The 17,270-nt window shown below is 47.4% G+C and overlaps 1 protein-coding gene across 1 annotated transcript in view; it reads right to left on the reverse strand.

Moving 5' to 3' along the window:
* Window positions 1–612: 612 nt before the first annotated feature.
* Window positions 613–17,270, reverse strand: part of LOC140391910 (lysosomal proton-coupled steroid conjugate and bile acid symporter SLC46A3) — a 58,207-nt gene continuing 41,549 nt past the window's right edge. Inside the window, exons 5-6 of the mRNA XM_072476952.1 lie at window positions 14,833–14,989; window positions 613–4,220 (exon numbers count right to left, since the gene is read on the reverse strand). Coding sequence (XP_072333053.1) covers window positions 4,151–4,220; window positions 14,833–14,989 — 227 coding nt within the window. The 3' untranslated portion in view covers window positions 613–4,150. The remainder of the gene's footprint in view (window positions 4,221–14,832; window positions 14,990–17,270) is intronic.

Below are 17,270 nucleotides of genomic sequence, written 5' to 3' on the forward strand. Positions count from 1 at the left end.
GTATGACCACTCACTCCATGGCTGCCACCGGCAGTCACATTCTTTACATTCTCAAGAATCTGAATTAAGTTTATCCAGTCAGAAAATAGTTCACAAAGCACTCAGAGGTTTATCAGCAGGGGTTAACCAGTAGAAAAGTATAGTGGATCAGCCCTCTTGAAAAGCTCTCTTGACAGGTTCTTCCTGCCCATTAACACATGTTGCTGTGCAAAGTTTAATAAATGCCAAGTCCCATTCTGGGGATCCTCAATATTACAAATGTGGGAACCTAATTTGAATGTTTTATTAATTGTTTTAAATAAAGCTGGGGGTATGTTCTCGAAGCCTACAGAGAAGCGGCTTGATCCACATGGTGAATGGAACACTTCCAACTTAATATCAGCACACTGTCCTGTCTATGGGATGTTTAGATTCCTAATAAAAGTTTTGCGTTTGTTGATCTCTAATTGCTGTCATCCACAAGGCAAGCAAACTTAACATGAGCATTGTTTAAAAATACTACAATCTAGCCATGTTTTTGCTTTCAGGAGAAAGAAATGGGAATAAAAGAACCCCCAACTCATCCCATACCTTGAATTCATTGTTACAAATATTAAAAAAGTGCAAAATGTATTTTATTGTAGCTTGTAAGTGGCTTATTTATTGTAGCTTGTAAGTGGTTTTATTAATCTGTTTGCAACGAACACGGCATTTACTGCCCCAAATTGATACAGGGTTAAAATAGGTATGAAGAGTTCAATACAGAAGAGACACACAAATCTATCACATATTCTCAAGATTAATCTAACATCTTATTTTTGTAGTTCACACTCATTGAAAATACATTAATAATCATACAGCTAGCTTCTAAAATTGAATCATTTACATCTTTCTTGATTATGCAGAAAACATTTGTGAAGTCCCCATTAGTTGCTGAGGTACAATACATTGTAAATTTGAAAATAAATGTCTTACGTGTGTTCACCCTTGTACGTGTCTAAAATTATGAATAATTTGTTACCATATTTATGAATAAGTAATGTGAGAAAAAAATGTTTTATATTTTCCTAATATGGCTTGGAAGACTTACTGTACACTGTAAATACTGTTTTTTAAAATTTTATGAACCTAAAAATTAGTAAAACAAACACAATTTAACACAAGTTGGTCAATTTGAGGAAATGGAAAGAAAGAGTTCAGCAAGTTTACTACTTTAGAACTCTCAATCCATACATCACCTCAGCACAGTGATAAAGATTCTTGCATCTCAAAACAATATTTTCCTGGGATTCCCATTTTATACCTTCTCAGGGGTAATTAGAGATGGACAACAAACGCTGGCCTCACCAGTCACGCTCAGGTCCCATGAAAGAAAATTGGAAAATGGAGGAACAGCACACATGGGTTTGTTCTGAGTACATACATCCACAAGAGCAAACATGTCAATTTAACCTTTATAATACAATAGTTCAACCCCAATTGGAATAGTGTGTCCAATTCTGGGCACCTGCTGTATGAAGGTGATGGCCTGGTAGAGGGTGCAGAATTGATTCTTTAGCATGGTTCCAGGGATGAAAGGTTAGAGGTACTTGGATACATGCCAAAAGCTGGAGCTGTACCTCTGAGAGCAAACAAGTCTAAGAGAAGATTTGATGGAGTTATTTAAATGCATGATGGGTTTAAATAAAGTGAATAGCGAGAGGCTGTTCCCGATGGTCGAAGGATCAGACGGCAAAGAAGGTAGAAGAGACTACATGAGGGAAAAATCTTTAATACAACAAGTGGTTGGTATTTGATATGCATTGCCTGACAGGCTGGTGGAAACAGATTCAATATAGGCTTTAAAGGGAAATTGGATAAAAATACTTGGAGGAAAATGTTGGGGGATATGAGGAAACAGTGGGAGAGTGGGACTTGGCTGCTTTTCCAAAGGGCTGGTGCAGACTTGGTGGGCTGAATGGTCTCTAGCTGTGCTGTAATATTCTGTGATTCTCAGGTGTGAATGGTGCTGCACTGGGGTTACAATGTAACATTTTTCTTACCAAAATGAATTCTAAAAAGTATTGCACTATCCAAGCCAATGAAATCTGCATGTCCAGATGAGCAGCAAAACATCTGGCCAATGATCCCTGCAGAATCCTGTTGTGTGCAGCCAGTCGTTCCCCCCCCCCCCAAATGTGCAGTACCTGCAAATGTTTAAGTGGTACTTTATGGCTAACAAAGTGTTCAGTCTACCCTCCAGGCTGTGGTGCATGTGAGCAGCTTAGCAGGAATATTACATCTGACATCTTAACGCTCCTGTGATTTGTAGCAACCCTCTTATCTATAAATGCAGAGCCAAACTACAAATTCATGTCAAAATGGCCGTGGTTATTGACATATATTCAAAAAAATAAGACACGTTAAGCATTTTAAGGTTGGAAATGATCTATAGATAGAAGGTATTGCCTGTACATAATATATCATATTTCTCAGAAGCATTTCAAATAATGAGCAATTTATTTATTTTTGTTGTATTGATTGGGGACAGAATATTTGCCAGAATACGAAGAACTCAATGGTTGTGTTACAGTGCTGCGGATTTACAATGTCTAATTAGGCGGACAGTGGGCTGGATATGAGCCCGGAGGTGCATTCTGTGTGGAGGGACATTGTTTGAGTTCAGGAAACCCAGAAGTACGGGTTTCCATACGTCCCACAGTTCTGCAGGGTAATAATAATAATAATAATAATAATCACTTATTGTCACAAGTAGTCTTCGATGAAGTTACTGTGAAACGTCCCTGGATTCTATGAATTCTTTTTCACTGGTTGCATTGACTGGTTTCCTTGACAGAACAAAGGGCACTCTATTGTGTTAAAATTTAAAAGGACAATTGGAGATAAGAGTAGGTGTTAAACACAACCAGAGAGTGGTTCATGTTGACACTGGACCGACTGAAATGGGAATGTCTTACTTTCCTGACATGACGGCAAGGAAATATATTTATATACTTGAATTTTTTGATTTTATTTTGTCAACCGTGCACATTGGTGATTAAAGAACACCATGACAAGCTGTAAGGTATGGCATTGAATACAAAATTGGCATCTAGCAGAAAACAACGCTTGGTAATAAATGACAACCTTCGATAGTGATGTTGATATTAGGACTATTGCTGGTTTTAAATATTTATGAATATCTTGACACGGGTAAAATATGTAAACTTTTTTAGTCTGGAAGTTTTATCAGATAGGAGGCAGAACAAATAATGAAGGACATTGCAACCAAGTTGGGGTCTTCTAGGTTATTAGGCCAACTGATAGCAATGAAATGAAATGAAAATCGCTTATTGTCCCAAGTAGGCTTCAAATGAAGTTACTGTGAAGAGCCCCTAGTCGCCACATTCCGGCGCCTGTTCGGGGAGGCTACGGGAATAAAACCGTGCTGCTGGCCTGCCTTGGTCTGCTTTAAAAGCCAGCGATTTAGCCCAGTGTGCTAAACCAGCCCCTGGCAAATCCAATTCAATGTTAACCAAATCACACTTGCAAAGATGTGCCTTTGTGAAATAGTTAGCAGTTTGTTCATTTAAAATCCCATCCAATCTCAAACAATAGAACATTTCAGCCCCTTCAATTACAATTATTAAAGAGGTGGGTTGTTTCCTCCTGAGGCGTGGAGTTGAAACTGTGAAAATTAATTTCACTTACAACCCATCACAGCGAGATGAATTTTCATCCTGTCAGTCAAGACAGTGAAAGAAAAGCGTTCCAAGATTCCTCCTGACAACTGACGGAAAAAATATTTCATAACAAGAATGCAATATAAAAACATTCTTCACATCCATATATAAAAACATTAAAGTGGGTACAACAGTTTTGTTTTCAGATTTCCAGCATCTTCAGTATTTTGCATTTTGCTTACTCTTTATTTGTCGTGTCTCAGGAAGTTCATATACTCTGTCAAAGGGGTTAATTGCTCAATGAATCAGCTTCAATTGCAATGAATACTATTGGCTATTTTCTGATACTGATAGTATTGTTCCAAACAGCAGTTTCTAACTACATGTAGAATTTCGCAAACATCCTATTGTTGCATAACATGAACAAGCAGATAGATTGGCACACAATGAGGCTTTGAAAGTGGCCAAACAAGTTACTCTATCTGCAATCTAACTGAAAACTGCAAGCACTAACTGCGGTCTTCATTGATAGTCAGCCCGGTGTAATCTTCCTCTTGAGGTTTCCAGCAGAGCAAGAAACTGAAAGAACATATAACATAAGAATATATTAGAAATAATGGGGTAGAGTTCTGCTTTGGGCACAATCAGTGACTCCAACGTAGTTGCAACCATTTTGGAAAGTGTTTTTAACTCCCCCCCGGTTTCCACTCAAACTCGTTTGGATATTACCAAACACAAAACCTGCCGTGGAAAATGCACAGTCGTGCAATGTTTTAAAATGTAAATTTGAAAAATAAAATTGTTTTAAAAAGTCCTTGAATTTTTCAAGAATGGTGATTTGGTTAAGTTTAATTCATACAGTTGAAATGGATTATCACATAAAGTAAACATTTTAAATCACACTGTCGATCCTCCATCTGTGCAACCTGATTTTTTAAAATATTTACCCAATTCTTTTTTTGCAATTAAGGGGCAATTTAGCGTGGCCCATCCACCGACCCTGCACGTCTTTGGGTGGTGGGGGTGAGACCCAGGCAGACACAGGGAGAATGTGCAAACCCCACACGGACAGTGATCCGGGGCTGGGATCAAACCTGGGTACTTGACACCGTGAGGCAGCAGCGCTAACCACCCCACCACTGTGCCGCCCTGAAACATGCTTTTAAATAACTGAAAATCACTCAAGAAAATGATTTTCAGTTAGATCGGGGTGCGGTAGTGAGCTCCTTCATATATTTAAAAAATCATTCAAAAACTTTCAAAACATACCCACTTGTGTCTTTGCACACAAAAGTTTCAGCTTGCGTTTCGTAGCCTCTCCAAAAGGCATAATCAATGAAAACTCTCAATTCAGCTTGGAGGGGTATCCATTTTTGGGGTCGGGATTAGCTTCTAGTGACGTTTTCCAAAATAAGCACAAAAATGGCCGAATCTCAAGTTGCACTGAATACAACATATGCTTAAAATTTCAAATTATTTCAGCTAATCACACTCACTGAGCCAAAATTAAAACCATAAATGAACAGAAACTTCAGGTCAATGTTTTTTAGATGCGAATTTCACACAAGGAGGTTTCAGTTATGTATATTTTGAAGAAATAGGGTTAAATTTTACTGGCCCTTGGAGACTGGGAATGGAGGTGGGGAGCTGGTAAAATAGCAGGGAACTACGTCGGGATGGCTCCTGCTTGCTACAATCGGGAAGGTTTCCCAGCGGCAGGCTGCAAGGCAGATCGGCTGCCTGCTCCATGGAGGTCGGCAGACAATTTGCCTAATTGAGGCTCCAATTAAGAGACTTCCGATGGCGGCCATGTAGTGAGTGGTCGCACATTTGGTGGCTCCCCGCAAGATGGATTTTTTTGATCTTTCTCCGTCCGAAGGATGTAGTATTTGAGGGCAAAAGGTGCAGGAGTGCCCAGCGAAGGTAATATTCCTCTAGTGTGGCTGGTGCATGGATCAGCGGATGAGGAAAAAAGAGCAGTTGGAGCAGGAGAGTTTTTGTGGTGCGCCATGGGTAAAGATGGCGGATGGCAAGGGGGGCCTGGTGCCCGCTCAGCGGTCGACAGAGAAGCTGGTGGAGTTCTCGAACAACAGGTTCCAGCAGCAGAGGAAAGCGCCCCAGAAGACCTGGCCAAGGTGGTGGAGCTGCTGAGATCTGGGATTGAGCGAGTTGAGCAGAGGCTACAGTCCCAGAGCCGGGCAATTCAGAAAGTGGAGGAGGTGGTGGGGAGCCTGAGGAGCAAATGGCATCATTTGCGACGGAGTTGAAAATGATGTGGCAAAGTCAGAAGAGGCTGAGGGAGAAGGTGGAGGACCTGGAGAACCGCTCCAGGAAGCAAAATGTTTGTCGGGATGCCTGATGGCAATGAAGGTGCAGAGGCCGCTGTGTATGTGGCGAGAATGTTGGAGAAGGTGATGGGGGAGGGGGCCTTTGATCGGCATCTCGAGGTGGACCAAACGCACAGGGCGCTGAGGAGAGGGCCACAGTTGGTGATGCGGATGCTTTGCTTTTTAGATAAGGAAAGCTCTTACGATGGACGAGGCAGACTAAGAAGTGTACCTGGGAAGGAAGTGAGCTGCGTGTTTATCAAGATATGGGTGCAGAGTTGGCAAAGAGGAGGGCCAGGCTCAACCTTCTTTCAGAAGGGGATGAAATTTGGAGTATTATACCCGGCCCACCTGTGGGTGACTTTCCAGAAGCAGGACCTTTATTTTGACACGCCAGAGGAGGTGAAGGACTTTATGAGGGACAATGGACTGGGAGGAGTGGGAGAATATTGAACTTGAGGAATTTTGTGCGCTTTTAAAAATGTCTGGGGGTGGGTTGTCTGGGGCGGGCCTTGGCGGGGAGCAGTGATGGTGAGTGCACCTTTTGTTACTCTTTGGTTGTTGGCGGTGGGGATGTCGGGGGGTGAAAGAGAACTGGAGGGAAGAGTAGAGGTTTGAGGTGCTGGGCAGGGGCCACCATGCTGCCTGGACAGGCTAGTTAACGGGAGTGAAGTGAAGGTTGCCAGGAGGCAGGTGTGTGGGGGCGGGCGTTTGTTTTTTGTTCGGAGGGGGGGGGGGTTGCTGTCAAGGGTATGGTTGGTGTGATGCAGCTGCGAAGGGATCGCTGGCGGTGGACATCGGAGGGCAGGCCTGGAAGGACACGTGATGTGGGCCGGGGACTGGCCCAAAAAGGGATATGACTGATTAGCAGGGGAAAGGGGGCGGGAAGCCCCTCCCGATCAGACGAGTCATGTGGAATGTGAGGGGGCTGAATGGGCCTGTTAAACAGTTGCGTGTTTTCAAGCATCGGAGGGGTCTGAAGGCAGGCATGGCATTTTTGCAGGAGATGCACCAAAAGTTGGGAGATCAGACAAGGCTGAGAAAGGGATTGGTGGGGGAAGGGGTTCCATCTGGGGTTGGAGATGAAGATGAGGGGGTGCTGGTCAATAAGAAGGTTGCGTTCGAGGTGGGGAGCATTTTGGCCGATGGCATGTGATGGTTAATGGGAAATTGGTGGGGATGCTGGTTGTTTTGGCAAATGTTTATGCCCCGAATTGGGATGATGTGGATTTTACGACAAGCGTGTTGGGGAAGGTTTACATCGATTCGGGCGCACAGAGAGAAGGCGGAGCGGGAGGAGGGGGCAAGGCTGGTCGATGAGATTTTGAGGGTGGATAGGAGGGATTCGGAAACGGGTTTATTGAAAGTAAGGCAGAGGCACCAGATGGAGTTTGGGCTAATTTCTAAGGGGAAGGCGGTGGGACAATTGCGGAGGACCAGAGGGACTGTGTATAGTACCGGGAAAAGGCGAGTAGGATGTTGGCCCATTAGTTGAGGGAGTATTGGGGGCGGGGGGAAGAAGAGGGTAATTGGTGGAGTTAGCGATGATAAGGGTACGGCGGTGTTGACGCGGAGGGGGTGAATCGGGTGTTTGCGAGGCCTTTTATGGAGGTTCTACGAGTCGGAGCCTCCGGCTGTGGTGGAGGAATACGGCGGTTCGTGGATAGGTTGGCGTTTCCCCAAAGTGGAGGAGGAGCTGATTCAGGGTCCGGGGGCCCCAAATGGGTTGAGGGAAGTGATGGAAGGCATGGAGGCGATGCACGCAGGGCAGGTCCTGCGGCCCAACAGATCCCCGGTAGAGTTTTATAAGACGTTTGGGGCGGACCAGGGGTCATTGTTGGTGGGGGCATATGATGAAGCGAGGGAGAGGAGGGGAACTCCCCCCTACATTGTCGAAAGCTTCCATCTTCCTGGCAGCTGGAATCTGATTCCAGGATACCTGGCCCCAATCCCAGCGCCCCCAATTTCACCAGCGGGGAAAAGGAGTTTGGACGGGTGTGGGTCAACCTGGTTAGCTCCAGAGCAGGAATAGGCATCTTCTACTCCCTGACAATTTTCATGGAATGGAGTCGGGCCAGCTTTTTAAAGACTTGTTGTTCAAGGTCACTCAGAGGGATCATGAACCCTAGTCTGGACAAAGGAACATTTTGAAAGGCACCAGGTCTTACCAATGCCTACTTGCCAACCTGTACCCCTCCTTCAACACTCATGGCCCCACATGCAGGAGGGGGGGGGGGGGGGCATAGTGGTATTGTCACTGGGCTAGTAATGCAGAGATCCAGGATAATGATCTGGGGACCCGGGTTCGAATACCATCACTGCAGACGATGGAATTTAAACTCAATAAAATAATTAAATGTCCAATGATGACCATGAAACCATTGTCAATTTCCGTAAAAACCCATCTGGTTCACTAATGTCCTTTAGGAAAGGAAATCTGCCATCCTTACTTAGTCTGGTCTACATGTGACTACAGACACAGCAATGTGGTTGACTCTCAACTTGCCCCTTCAAGGGTAATTAGGGATAGGCAATAAATGCTGGCACAGCCTGTGTTGCTCACATCCCATGAATGAATAAAAATAACCTCTATGCCAACCTATGACATTTCCATGCCCGTTCACCCAGAATAAATGTCCACAACCAATTAACCCTGTAACTTGTGGGAAAGCTTTTTTTTTTTTAAAAAAGTAATTCATTCATAACTTGCTATTGAAAAAAATACTTTTAGTACAGCCCTATAAAAGTGCTATGGAACCAGAATACCATCATCCACTGCAACATAAATTACAGGACTTTATACATCATGTCTGCTCAGCTGATGAGCAGCAGAACTCAAAGCTATCCAGATGCTGCTGGTGCTCAACTCACAATCTATAGCTTACTGGTTTGACTATGTTGACCAATCAACCTTTACATGAAAGAGATGAGGTTGCAGACCAATGTCTGAATGACAACAATCAAAATATTAAGCAGAGGTGCAAAGACCTGCATTGCAGCCTCTGCAGTGGCTGCTGAAGCAGATATCTCACTGGAGGAGGAGGCTCCACAAATACTCCCATCCTCAATGATGGGGGAGCCCAGAATATATGTGCAAAAGACAAGGCTTCAATCTTCAGGCAGAAGTGCTGAATGGGTGATCCATTTTGGTCTCCTCCAGCGGTCCCCAGTCGTCAGCCAATACGATTCACTCCACATGATATCAATAAATGGCTGAAGGCACTGGATACTGCAAAGGCTATGGGCCTTGACAATATTCCGGCAATAGTACTGAAGACTTGTGCTCCAGAAGTTGCTGCACCCCTAGCCAAGCTATTCCAGTATAGTTACAACACTGGCATCTAGCCGGCAATGTGGAAAATTGCCTAGGTGTGTCCTGTACACAAGAAACAGGACAAAACCAACCCAGCCAATTACTACCCTATCAGTCTACTCTCCATCATTAGCAAAGTGATGGAAGAAGTCGTCAACAGTGTTATCAAGCGCCATTTACTCAGCAATAACCTGCTCACGGATGCTCAGTTTGGGTTCCGCCAGGGTCACTCAGCTCCTGACCTCATTACAGCCTTGTTTCAAACATGGGCAAAAGAGCTGAATGCCAGGGGTGAGGCGAGAGTGATGCACTTGATATCAAGGCAGCATTTGACCGAGTATGGCATCAAGGAGCCCTAGCTAAAACTGGAGTCAATGGGAAGCAGGGGGGAAACTCTCTGCTGATTTGAGTCATATCTACACAAAGGAAGATGGTTGTGGTGGAGGTCAATCATCTCAGCTCCAGGACATCACTGCAGGAGTTCCCCAGGGTAGTGTCCTGGCCAATCATCTTCAGCTGCTTCATCAATGACCTCCCTTCCATCATAAGGTCAGAAGTGGGGATGTTCACAGATGTCTGCACAATGTTCAGCACCATTTGCGACTCCTCAGATAATGAAACAGTCCAAGTCTAAATGCCGCAAGACCTGGCTTAGGCTGACAAGCGGCAAGTTATATTTCCATCACAGAAGTGCCAGGCAATGACCATCTTTTACGAAAGAGGATTTAACCACCGCCCCTTGACATTCAATGGTATTACCATCGCTGAATCCCCCACAATCAACATTCTGGGGGTTACCATTGATCAGAAACTGAACTGGACTAACCATAGTAATACTGTGGCTTCCAGGGCAGGTCAAAGGCTAGGAATCCTATGGAGAGTAACTCACCTCCTGACCCCCCCCCCCAAAGCCTGTCCACCATCTACAAGGCACATCAAAAGTGTAATGGAATCAGAGGAGACGCAGACCGAGGAGCTGAAGCACAAGTGGGAAGAGGAGAGATAGAGGATGGTCTATGGGTGGACGTGTTGAGTAGAGTCAACACGTCCGCAACATGTGCCAGGCTCAGCCCGATACAATTTAAGGTCGTTCACCAGGCTCACATGACAGTGGCCCGGATGAGTAGATTCTTTGGGGTGGAAGACAGGTGTGCAAAATGTGCGGGAGGACCAGCGAACCATGTCCACATGTTCTGGGCATGTCTGAAGCTTATGGGATTTTGGCAGGGTTTGCAGATGTCATGTCCACGGTGTTAAAAACAAGGGTGGCGCTGAGTCCCGAGGTGGCGATTTTCAGGGTGTTGGAAGACCCGGGAATCCAGGAGGCGAAAGAGGCAGACGTTCTGGCCTTTGCTTCCCTGGTAGCCCGGAAACGGATACTATTAGCTTGGAGGGGCTCAAAGCCCCCGAAGTCAGAGCCCTGGCTATCGGACATGGCTAGCTTTCTCTGTTTGGAGAAAATCAAGTTCGCCTTGAGAGGGTCAATGTTAGGGTTCGCCCGGAGGCGGCCCTATGTTTATAGTTTCATGTACATTGTTTATTCTGTTGTTGTTATAATACTAAAAAATACCTCAATAAAATGTTTATTAATAAAAAAGTGTAATGGAATACTCTCCATTTGCCTGGATGAGTGCAGCTCCAACAACGCCAGTGATGCTCAACACCATCCAGAAAAGAGCAGACCACTAATTGGCGGTACAGACTCACATAATGCAGCCTTGCAACACTGAAAGTCGCACGCCCCTCTCTATTCGCGAACCTCACTCCCGACTGTAAGCCCGTCGCCACCAGGAGCCGGTGGTACAGTGCCCAAGACATGACTTTCATCAAGTCAGAGGGTCCAGCGTTTACTGGAAGAGGGGGCCATTGAGGCTAGCAACAGCCCCTGGAGAGCACAAGTGGTGGTAGTCTGGTCCGGGGAAAAGAAACAGATGGTCGTGGATTATAGCCAGACCATAAACCGCTTCACGCATCTCGATGTGTACCCCCTTCCTCGCATAGCAGAAATGGTAAATCGGATCGCCCAATACCGAGTATGTTCCACGGTCGATCTCAAATCCGCCTACCACCAGCTCCCCATCCGACCAAAAGACCGCCCCTACACTGCCTTCGAAGCAGCCGGCCCGCTCTCCCACTTCCTCAGGGTCCCCTTCGGCGTCACAAATGGGGTCTCCGTCTTCCAGAGGGCGATGGACCAAATGGTGGACCAGTACGGCTTGCGGGCTACCTACCCGTACTTGGACAATGTCACCATCTGTGGCCATGATCAGCAGGACCATGACGCGAACCTTGAAAAGTTCCTCCAGACCGTCCGAGCCCTCAGCCTGACCTATAACAAGGAAAAATGGCATCCTCGGCTATGTCGTGGAAAACGGGGTCCTAGGTCCCGACCCCGACTGCATGCGGCCCCTTAAGGAACTTCCCCTCCCCCGCAGCCTCAAGGCCCTCAGTGCTTGGGGCTTTTCTCCTATTATGCCCAGTGGATCCCCAAATATGCGGACAAAGCCCGCCCACTCATAAAGACCACAATATTTCCCCTGTCAGCTGAGGCCAGATCGGCCTTCAGCCGCATCAAGGCCGCTATGCACGCGGTGGACGAAACTATCCCTTTCCAGGTAGAGAGCGATGCGTCAGACATCGCCCTGGCTGCTACCCTCAACCAGGCAGGCAGACCAGTAGCGTTCTTCTCCCGGACCCTCACCGCCTCCGAGATTCGGCACTCTGCAGTCGAGAAGGAGGCACAAGCCATTGTGGAGGCTGTGCGGCACTGGAGGCACTACCTAGCCGGTAGGAGGTTCACCTTCGTCACCGAATAATGGTCAGTAGCCTTCATGTTTGATAACGCACAACGGGGCAAAATAAAAAACGATAACATTTTGAGGTGGAGGATCGAACTCTCCACCTACACATATGATATCAAGTATCGTCCAGGGGAGCTCAACGAGCCCCCAGATGCCCTGCCCCGCGGCACGTGCGCCAACGCGCAGGAGGATCGCCTGAGGGCCATCCACAATGACCTCTGTCACCTGGGGGTTACCCGGCTCGTCCACTTTATCAAGTTCCGCAACCTACCTTACTCAACCGAGGAGGTCAAGGCCATGACCAGGGCTTGCCAGATCTGCGCGGAGTGCAAACCGCACTTCTACCGGGTTCCAGCCAAGGCTCGTCTCGTGAAGGCCTCGGAGCCCTTTGAGCGATTAAGTGTGGACTTCAAGGGCCCCCTCCCGTCCACCAACCGCAATGCCTACTTCCTCACCGTCATCGACGAGTTCTACCGCTTCCCATTCGCCGTCCCCTGTCCCGACATGACCTCGGCCACCGTGATAAAGGCACTGCACAGCATCTTCACCCTGTTTGGTTTCCCCGCTTATATCCACAGCGACCGGGGTACATTGTTCATGAGCGATGAACTGCGTCAGTACTGCTCAGCAAAGGCATCGCCTCGAGCAGAATGACCAATTATAACCTGCGGGGAAACAGGCAGGTGGAGAGGGAGAACGCAACAGTTTGGAAGAATGACCTTCTGGCCCTACGGTCGAGAAGTCTCCCAACCACCCTCTGGCAGGAGGTCCTACCCGGCACCCTACACTCCATTAGATTGCTCCTCTGCACGGCCACGAATGAGACCCCTCACAACGACTTGTTTGTCTTCCCCAGGAAGTCCACCTCCGGGGCCTCGCTTCCACCTTGGCTGACGCCTCCGGGACCTGTTCTGCTCCGGAGGCACACGAGGTGCCATAAAACGGACCCCCTGGTCAAGAGGGTCCGATTACTACACGCGAACCCCCGATACGCCTACATCGAGTACCCCGACGGCAGGCAAGATACGGTTTCCCTCCGGGATCTGGCACCCGCTGGTTCCCCCACTACAGGCGTCCCCTCCCTCAGGGCTCCCCTGCGGGATCCGGCACCCACTACCCCCCCCCCCCCCCCCCCCGTCCCACTCCCCATCGGTGGACACCGACCGCGCGTGCCCCCTAGAACCCCCCCCCCTTTACCCCCCTGCCGGCGCCAGCACCGCTACCCCCAGCCCCAGCTATTTCCCCTGCGCCCCGATCCCCTACCCCCACCCAGGCTCCGACCACCGTGCTCCCGGACGTACCCTCAACTAAGATGTCCGTGTCCACCGCACCACCGCCCAAGCTGAGGAGGTCGATGAGGACGATCAGGCCGCCGAAACGAATGGACTTATGATTCCACTTCACCCCCGCCAGACTTCGTTTTTCTAAACAGGGGCTGAATGTGATGAACGGCTATGGTATTACTGTACCCTTATCATCATGTAAGGTGATGTCCCCTTTAAGACCGGGCTTGGAACCCTGGGGGACTCCGCCTCCGGCTCTGCCCACCTGGGAGTCGTATATAAGGGGCTGCCTTGCAGGCGGCACCCAGTAAGCACCCGTCTCGGCACCAGGCTAGTTCTTAGCTTCTTTACTCTCTAGTGTCGTTATTGAGGGTACAACAGCAGTAAATGCTGGTTTGGTCAACGATGCAGGAATCCCATGAACATATTTTTTAAACAAGGCAATTTCCATTATAAATGTTGACATAGGAATGTTTCATGGAATAAGTTGGCAGGAAAGGTAGATGTCATTTCTACTTGGGCTATTTCCATTGACAGATAGGAAGGTAGAGTCCTGGAAGTCTACAGCACAGAAAAAGCCCTTCGGCCCATCGCATCTGCGCCGGTCAAAATCCCATTTTCCAGCACTTGGCTCATAGCTTTGTATGTATGACTTGGCATAGCAAGTGCACATCTAAATACTTCTTAAATGTTATGAGGGTCTCTGCCTCCACCACGCTTTCAGGCAGCAAATTCCAGACTCCTACCACCTCTGGGTGAAAAAGATTTTCCTCACATCCCCTCTAAACTGCCTGACCTTTCCTTCAGTCTCTGCCCCCTGGTCATTGATCCCTTCACCAAGGGGAAAAGTTTATTCCTGTCTGTTCTATTTATACCCCTCATAATTGTATACTTCTCAACCATGCCCCCCCCCCCACTTCAGTTTCCTCTGCTCAAAGGAAAACAACCCCACGCTATCTCTCTTCATAGCTAAAACTCTCCAGCCCAAGTAACATCCTGGTAAATCGCCTCTGCACCCTTTCCAGTGCTATCACATCCCTCCTACAAAGTGGATTCCAGAATTCCACACAATACTCTAGCCGTGGCCTAACCAGCATTTTAGTTCCAACATAACCACCCCCTGCTCTTAAACTCTATGCTTCGGCTAATAAAGGCAAGCAGCCACTGGATAGTTGGTAAAAAGGACAAGAGGGGAGATGAGGAGAATTTGGGTTAAAAAAAAAGCAATGTGGGTAAAAAAGCAAGTTGTTGTGATTGGGAATGACTGAAAGAGTGGTGGAAGCAGGTACAATAGTAATATTCAGAGGGGAATTGGTTAAATACTGAAAGGGAATCATTTGCAGATAAAGGAGGTAAGGGCAAGGGAGTGGCGCTAATGGGATAACTCTTCCAAAGAACCTGCAAAGGCCTGACTGGCCGGATGCCCGCACCTTCTGTCCTGTTGAGATGGATCACACTACAACTTACCACAAAATACAAACTGGAATGAGGGATAAACATGCTGCGAGCAAAAAGCTGAAGCCTGCAAATCCTTCGACAGTGGCAGCATATACATTATTGAAAATTGTAGAGGAAAGGGTACCACCCACATTTTCAAGACAGGCAACACAGGCAAAGAGAACACCTGCAAATAAACAAAGGAAAATAAAAGTTTTAATTATGCACAGATCTCTTGAACATCAATCTCTTGAACATCACAGGTATATCTTTTCAACAACAAAAAAAGCCCAATTTTTTTGATGTACGATGGGAAGAGGGAGGAGGTACTTGTAGAATATAAAACTGTCAGAGCCTGGTCCAACCAGATGGCTTGTTTCTATACTGCAGATTCTACGTATTAAAAAAATCTAAAAGTTTCTACACTGAATCACTGTGTAGACGGGGTGATAGGAGGCCCTCGATGCATCCAATAGTACCTTAATTAACCACTATGGTATCACTGCCCTTTTCCTCCTAAAATGGTGGTAATTTTACAAAATCATAGTCCTAGCAGAGAGTCTCATCGACAGATGGCACATCAAGGACACCTGTTATTTCCTAATGATTAATTAATGAAAATCATTGGTCGGAATGTGCCCAAACTTCTTTTTTTTAAAAAATATGTTTTATTGAAATTTTTTTCCCAAACAACAATTTTTCCCCTCTTACAAAGCAAACGCAACAATAATACAGACATTTTTAACAATACACAAGTAACAAAACCCCTTTATCTTTGACCTAAACTAAACTAACCCCCCCCCCCCCGGGTTGCTGCTGCTGGTCAGCTGTCATCCCTCTAACGTTCCCCTAGGTAGTCGAGAAATGGCTGCCACCGCCTGGTGAACCCTTGAGCCGATCCTCTCAGGGCAAACTTATTCTGCTCCAGTTTAATGAACCCCGCCATATCATTTACCCAGGCCTCCAGTCCGGGGGGTTTCGCCTCCTTCCACATGAGTAGGATCCTGCGCCGGGCTACTAGGGACGCAAAGGCCACGTCGGCCTCTTTCGCCTCCTGCACTCCCGGCTCTTCCGCAACTCCAAATAGAGCTAACCCCCAGCCTGGTTTGACCCGGGCCTTCACCACCCGCGAAATCACTCCCGTCACTCCCTTCCAATACCCTTCCAGTGCCGGGCACGCCCAAAACATATGTGCGTGGTTTGCCGGGCACCCGCCACACCTACCACATTTGTCCTCCACTCCAAAGAACCTGCTCAATCTTGCTCCCGTTATGTGTGCTCTATGTAGCACCTTAAATTGAATCAGGCTAAGCCTGGCGCATGAGGAAGAGGAATTTACCCTGCTTAGGGCATCAGCCCACATATCCTCCTCTATCTCCTCCCCTAGTTCTTCTTCCCACTTTCCTTTTAGTTCGCCCACCGACTCCTCCCCCTCTTCCCTCATCTCTCGGTAAATCTCTGACACCTTGCCCTCTCCCGACCCACACCCCTGAAAGCACCCTGTCCTGTATCCCCTGTGTCGGGAGCAACGGAAATTCCCTCACCTGTTGTCCAGTAAACGCCCTCACCTGCATATATCGCAAGAAATTTCCCCGGGGCAACTTATACTTTTTCTCCAATGCTCCCAAGCTCGCAAAAGTCCCATCTATAAATAAATCTCCCACCCTCCTAATTCCCAACTGGTACCAGCTCTGAAATCCTCCATCCATTCTTCCTGGGGCGAACCTATGGTTGTTCCTGATTGGGGACCCCACCAGGGCTCCCCGCACCCCTCTCTGTCGCCTCCACTGTCTCCAGATATTCAATGTTGCCGCCACCACCGGGTTCGTGGTAAACTTTTTAGGTGAGATCGGTAGCGGCGCCGTCACCAGCGCCTCTAAACTTGTCCCTTTACAGGACTTTCTCTCCAGTCTTTTCCACGCCGCTCCCTCACCCTCCATCATCCATTTACGTATCATTGCCACATTGGCGGCCCAATAGTAATCGCCCAAGTTCGGTAGTGCCAATCCTCCTCTGTCCCTACTACGCTGAAGGAACCCCGTCCTTACTCTCGGAACTTTCCCTGCCCACACGAAGCTCGTGATGCTCCTGTCTATTTTATTTAAAAAGGTCTTGGTGATTAGTATAGGGAGACATTGAAATACAAATAAGAACCTCGGGAGGACCATCATCTTAATTGCTTGCACCCTGCCCGCCAGCGATAGAGGCTGCATGTCCCACCTCTTGAAGTCCTCCTCCATTTGTTCTACCAACCGTGTCAGATTAAGTCTGTGCAAGGTTCCCCAGCTCCTAGCAATCTGAATCCCCAGGTATCGGAAGTTTCTTTCCACTTTCCTTAGAGGCAAGCCTTCTATCTCTCTACTCTGGTCCCCTGGATGTATCACAAATAATTCACTCTTCCCCATGTTTAGCCTATACCCCGAGAAATCCCCGAACCCCCTCAAAATTCGCATAACCTCTATCATCCC

Source organism: Scyliorhinus torazame, chromosome 15 (genome assembly GCF_047496885.1).
Source record: "Scyliorhinus torazame isolate Kashiwa2021f chromosome 15, sScyTor2.1, whole genome shotgun sequence".
Classification (NCBI taxonomy): Eukaryota; Metazoa; Chordata; class Chondrichthyes; order Carcharhiniformes; family Scyliorhinidae; genus Scyliorhinus; species Scyliorhinus torazame.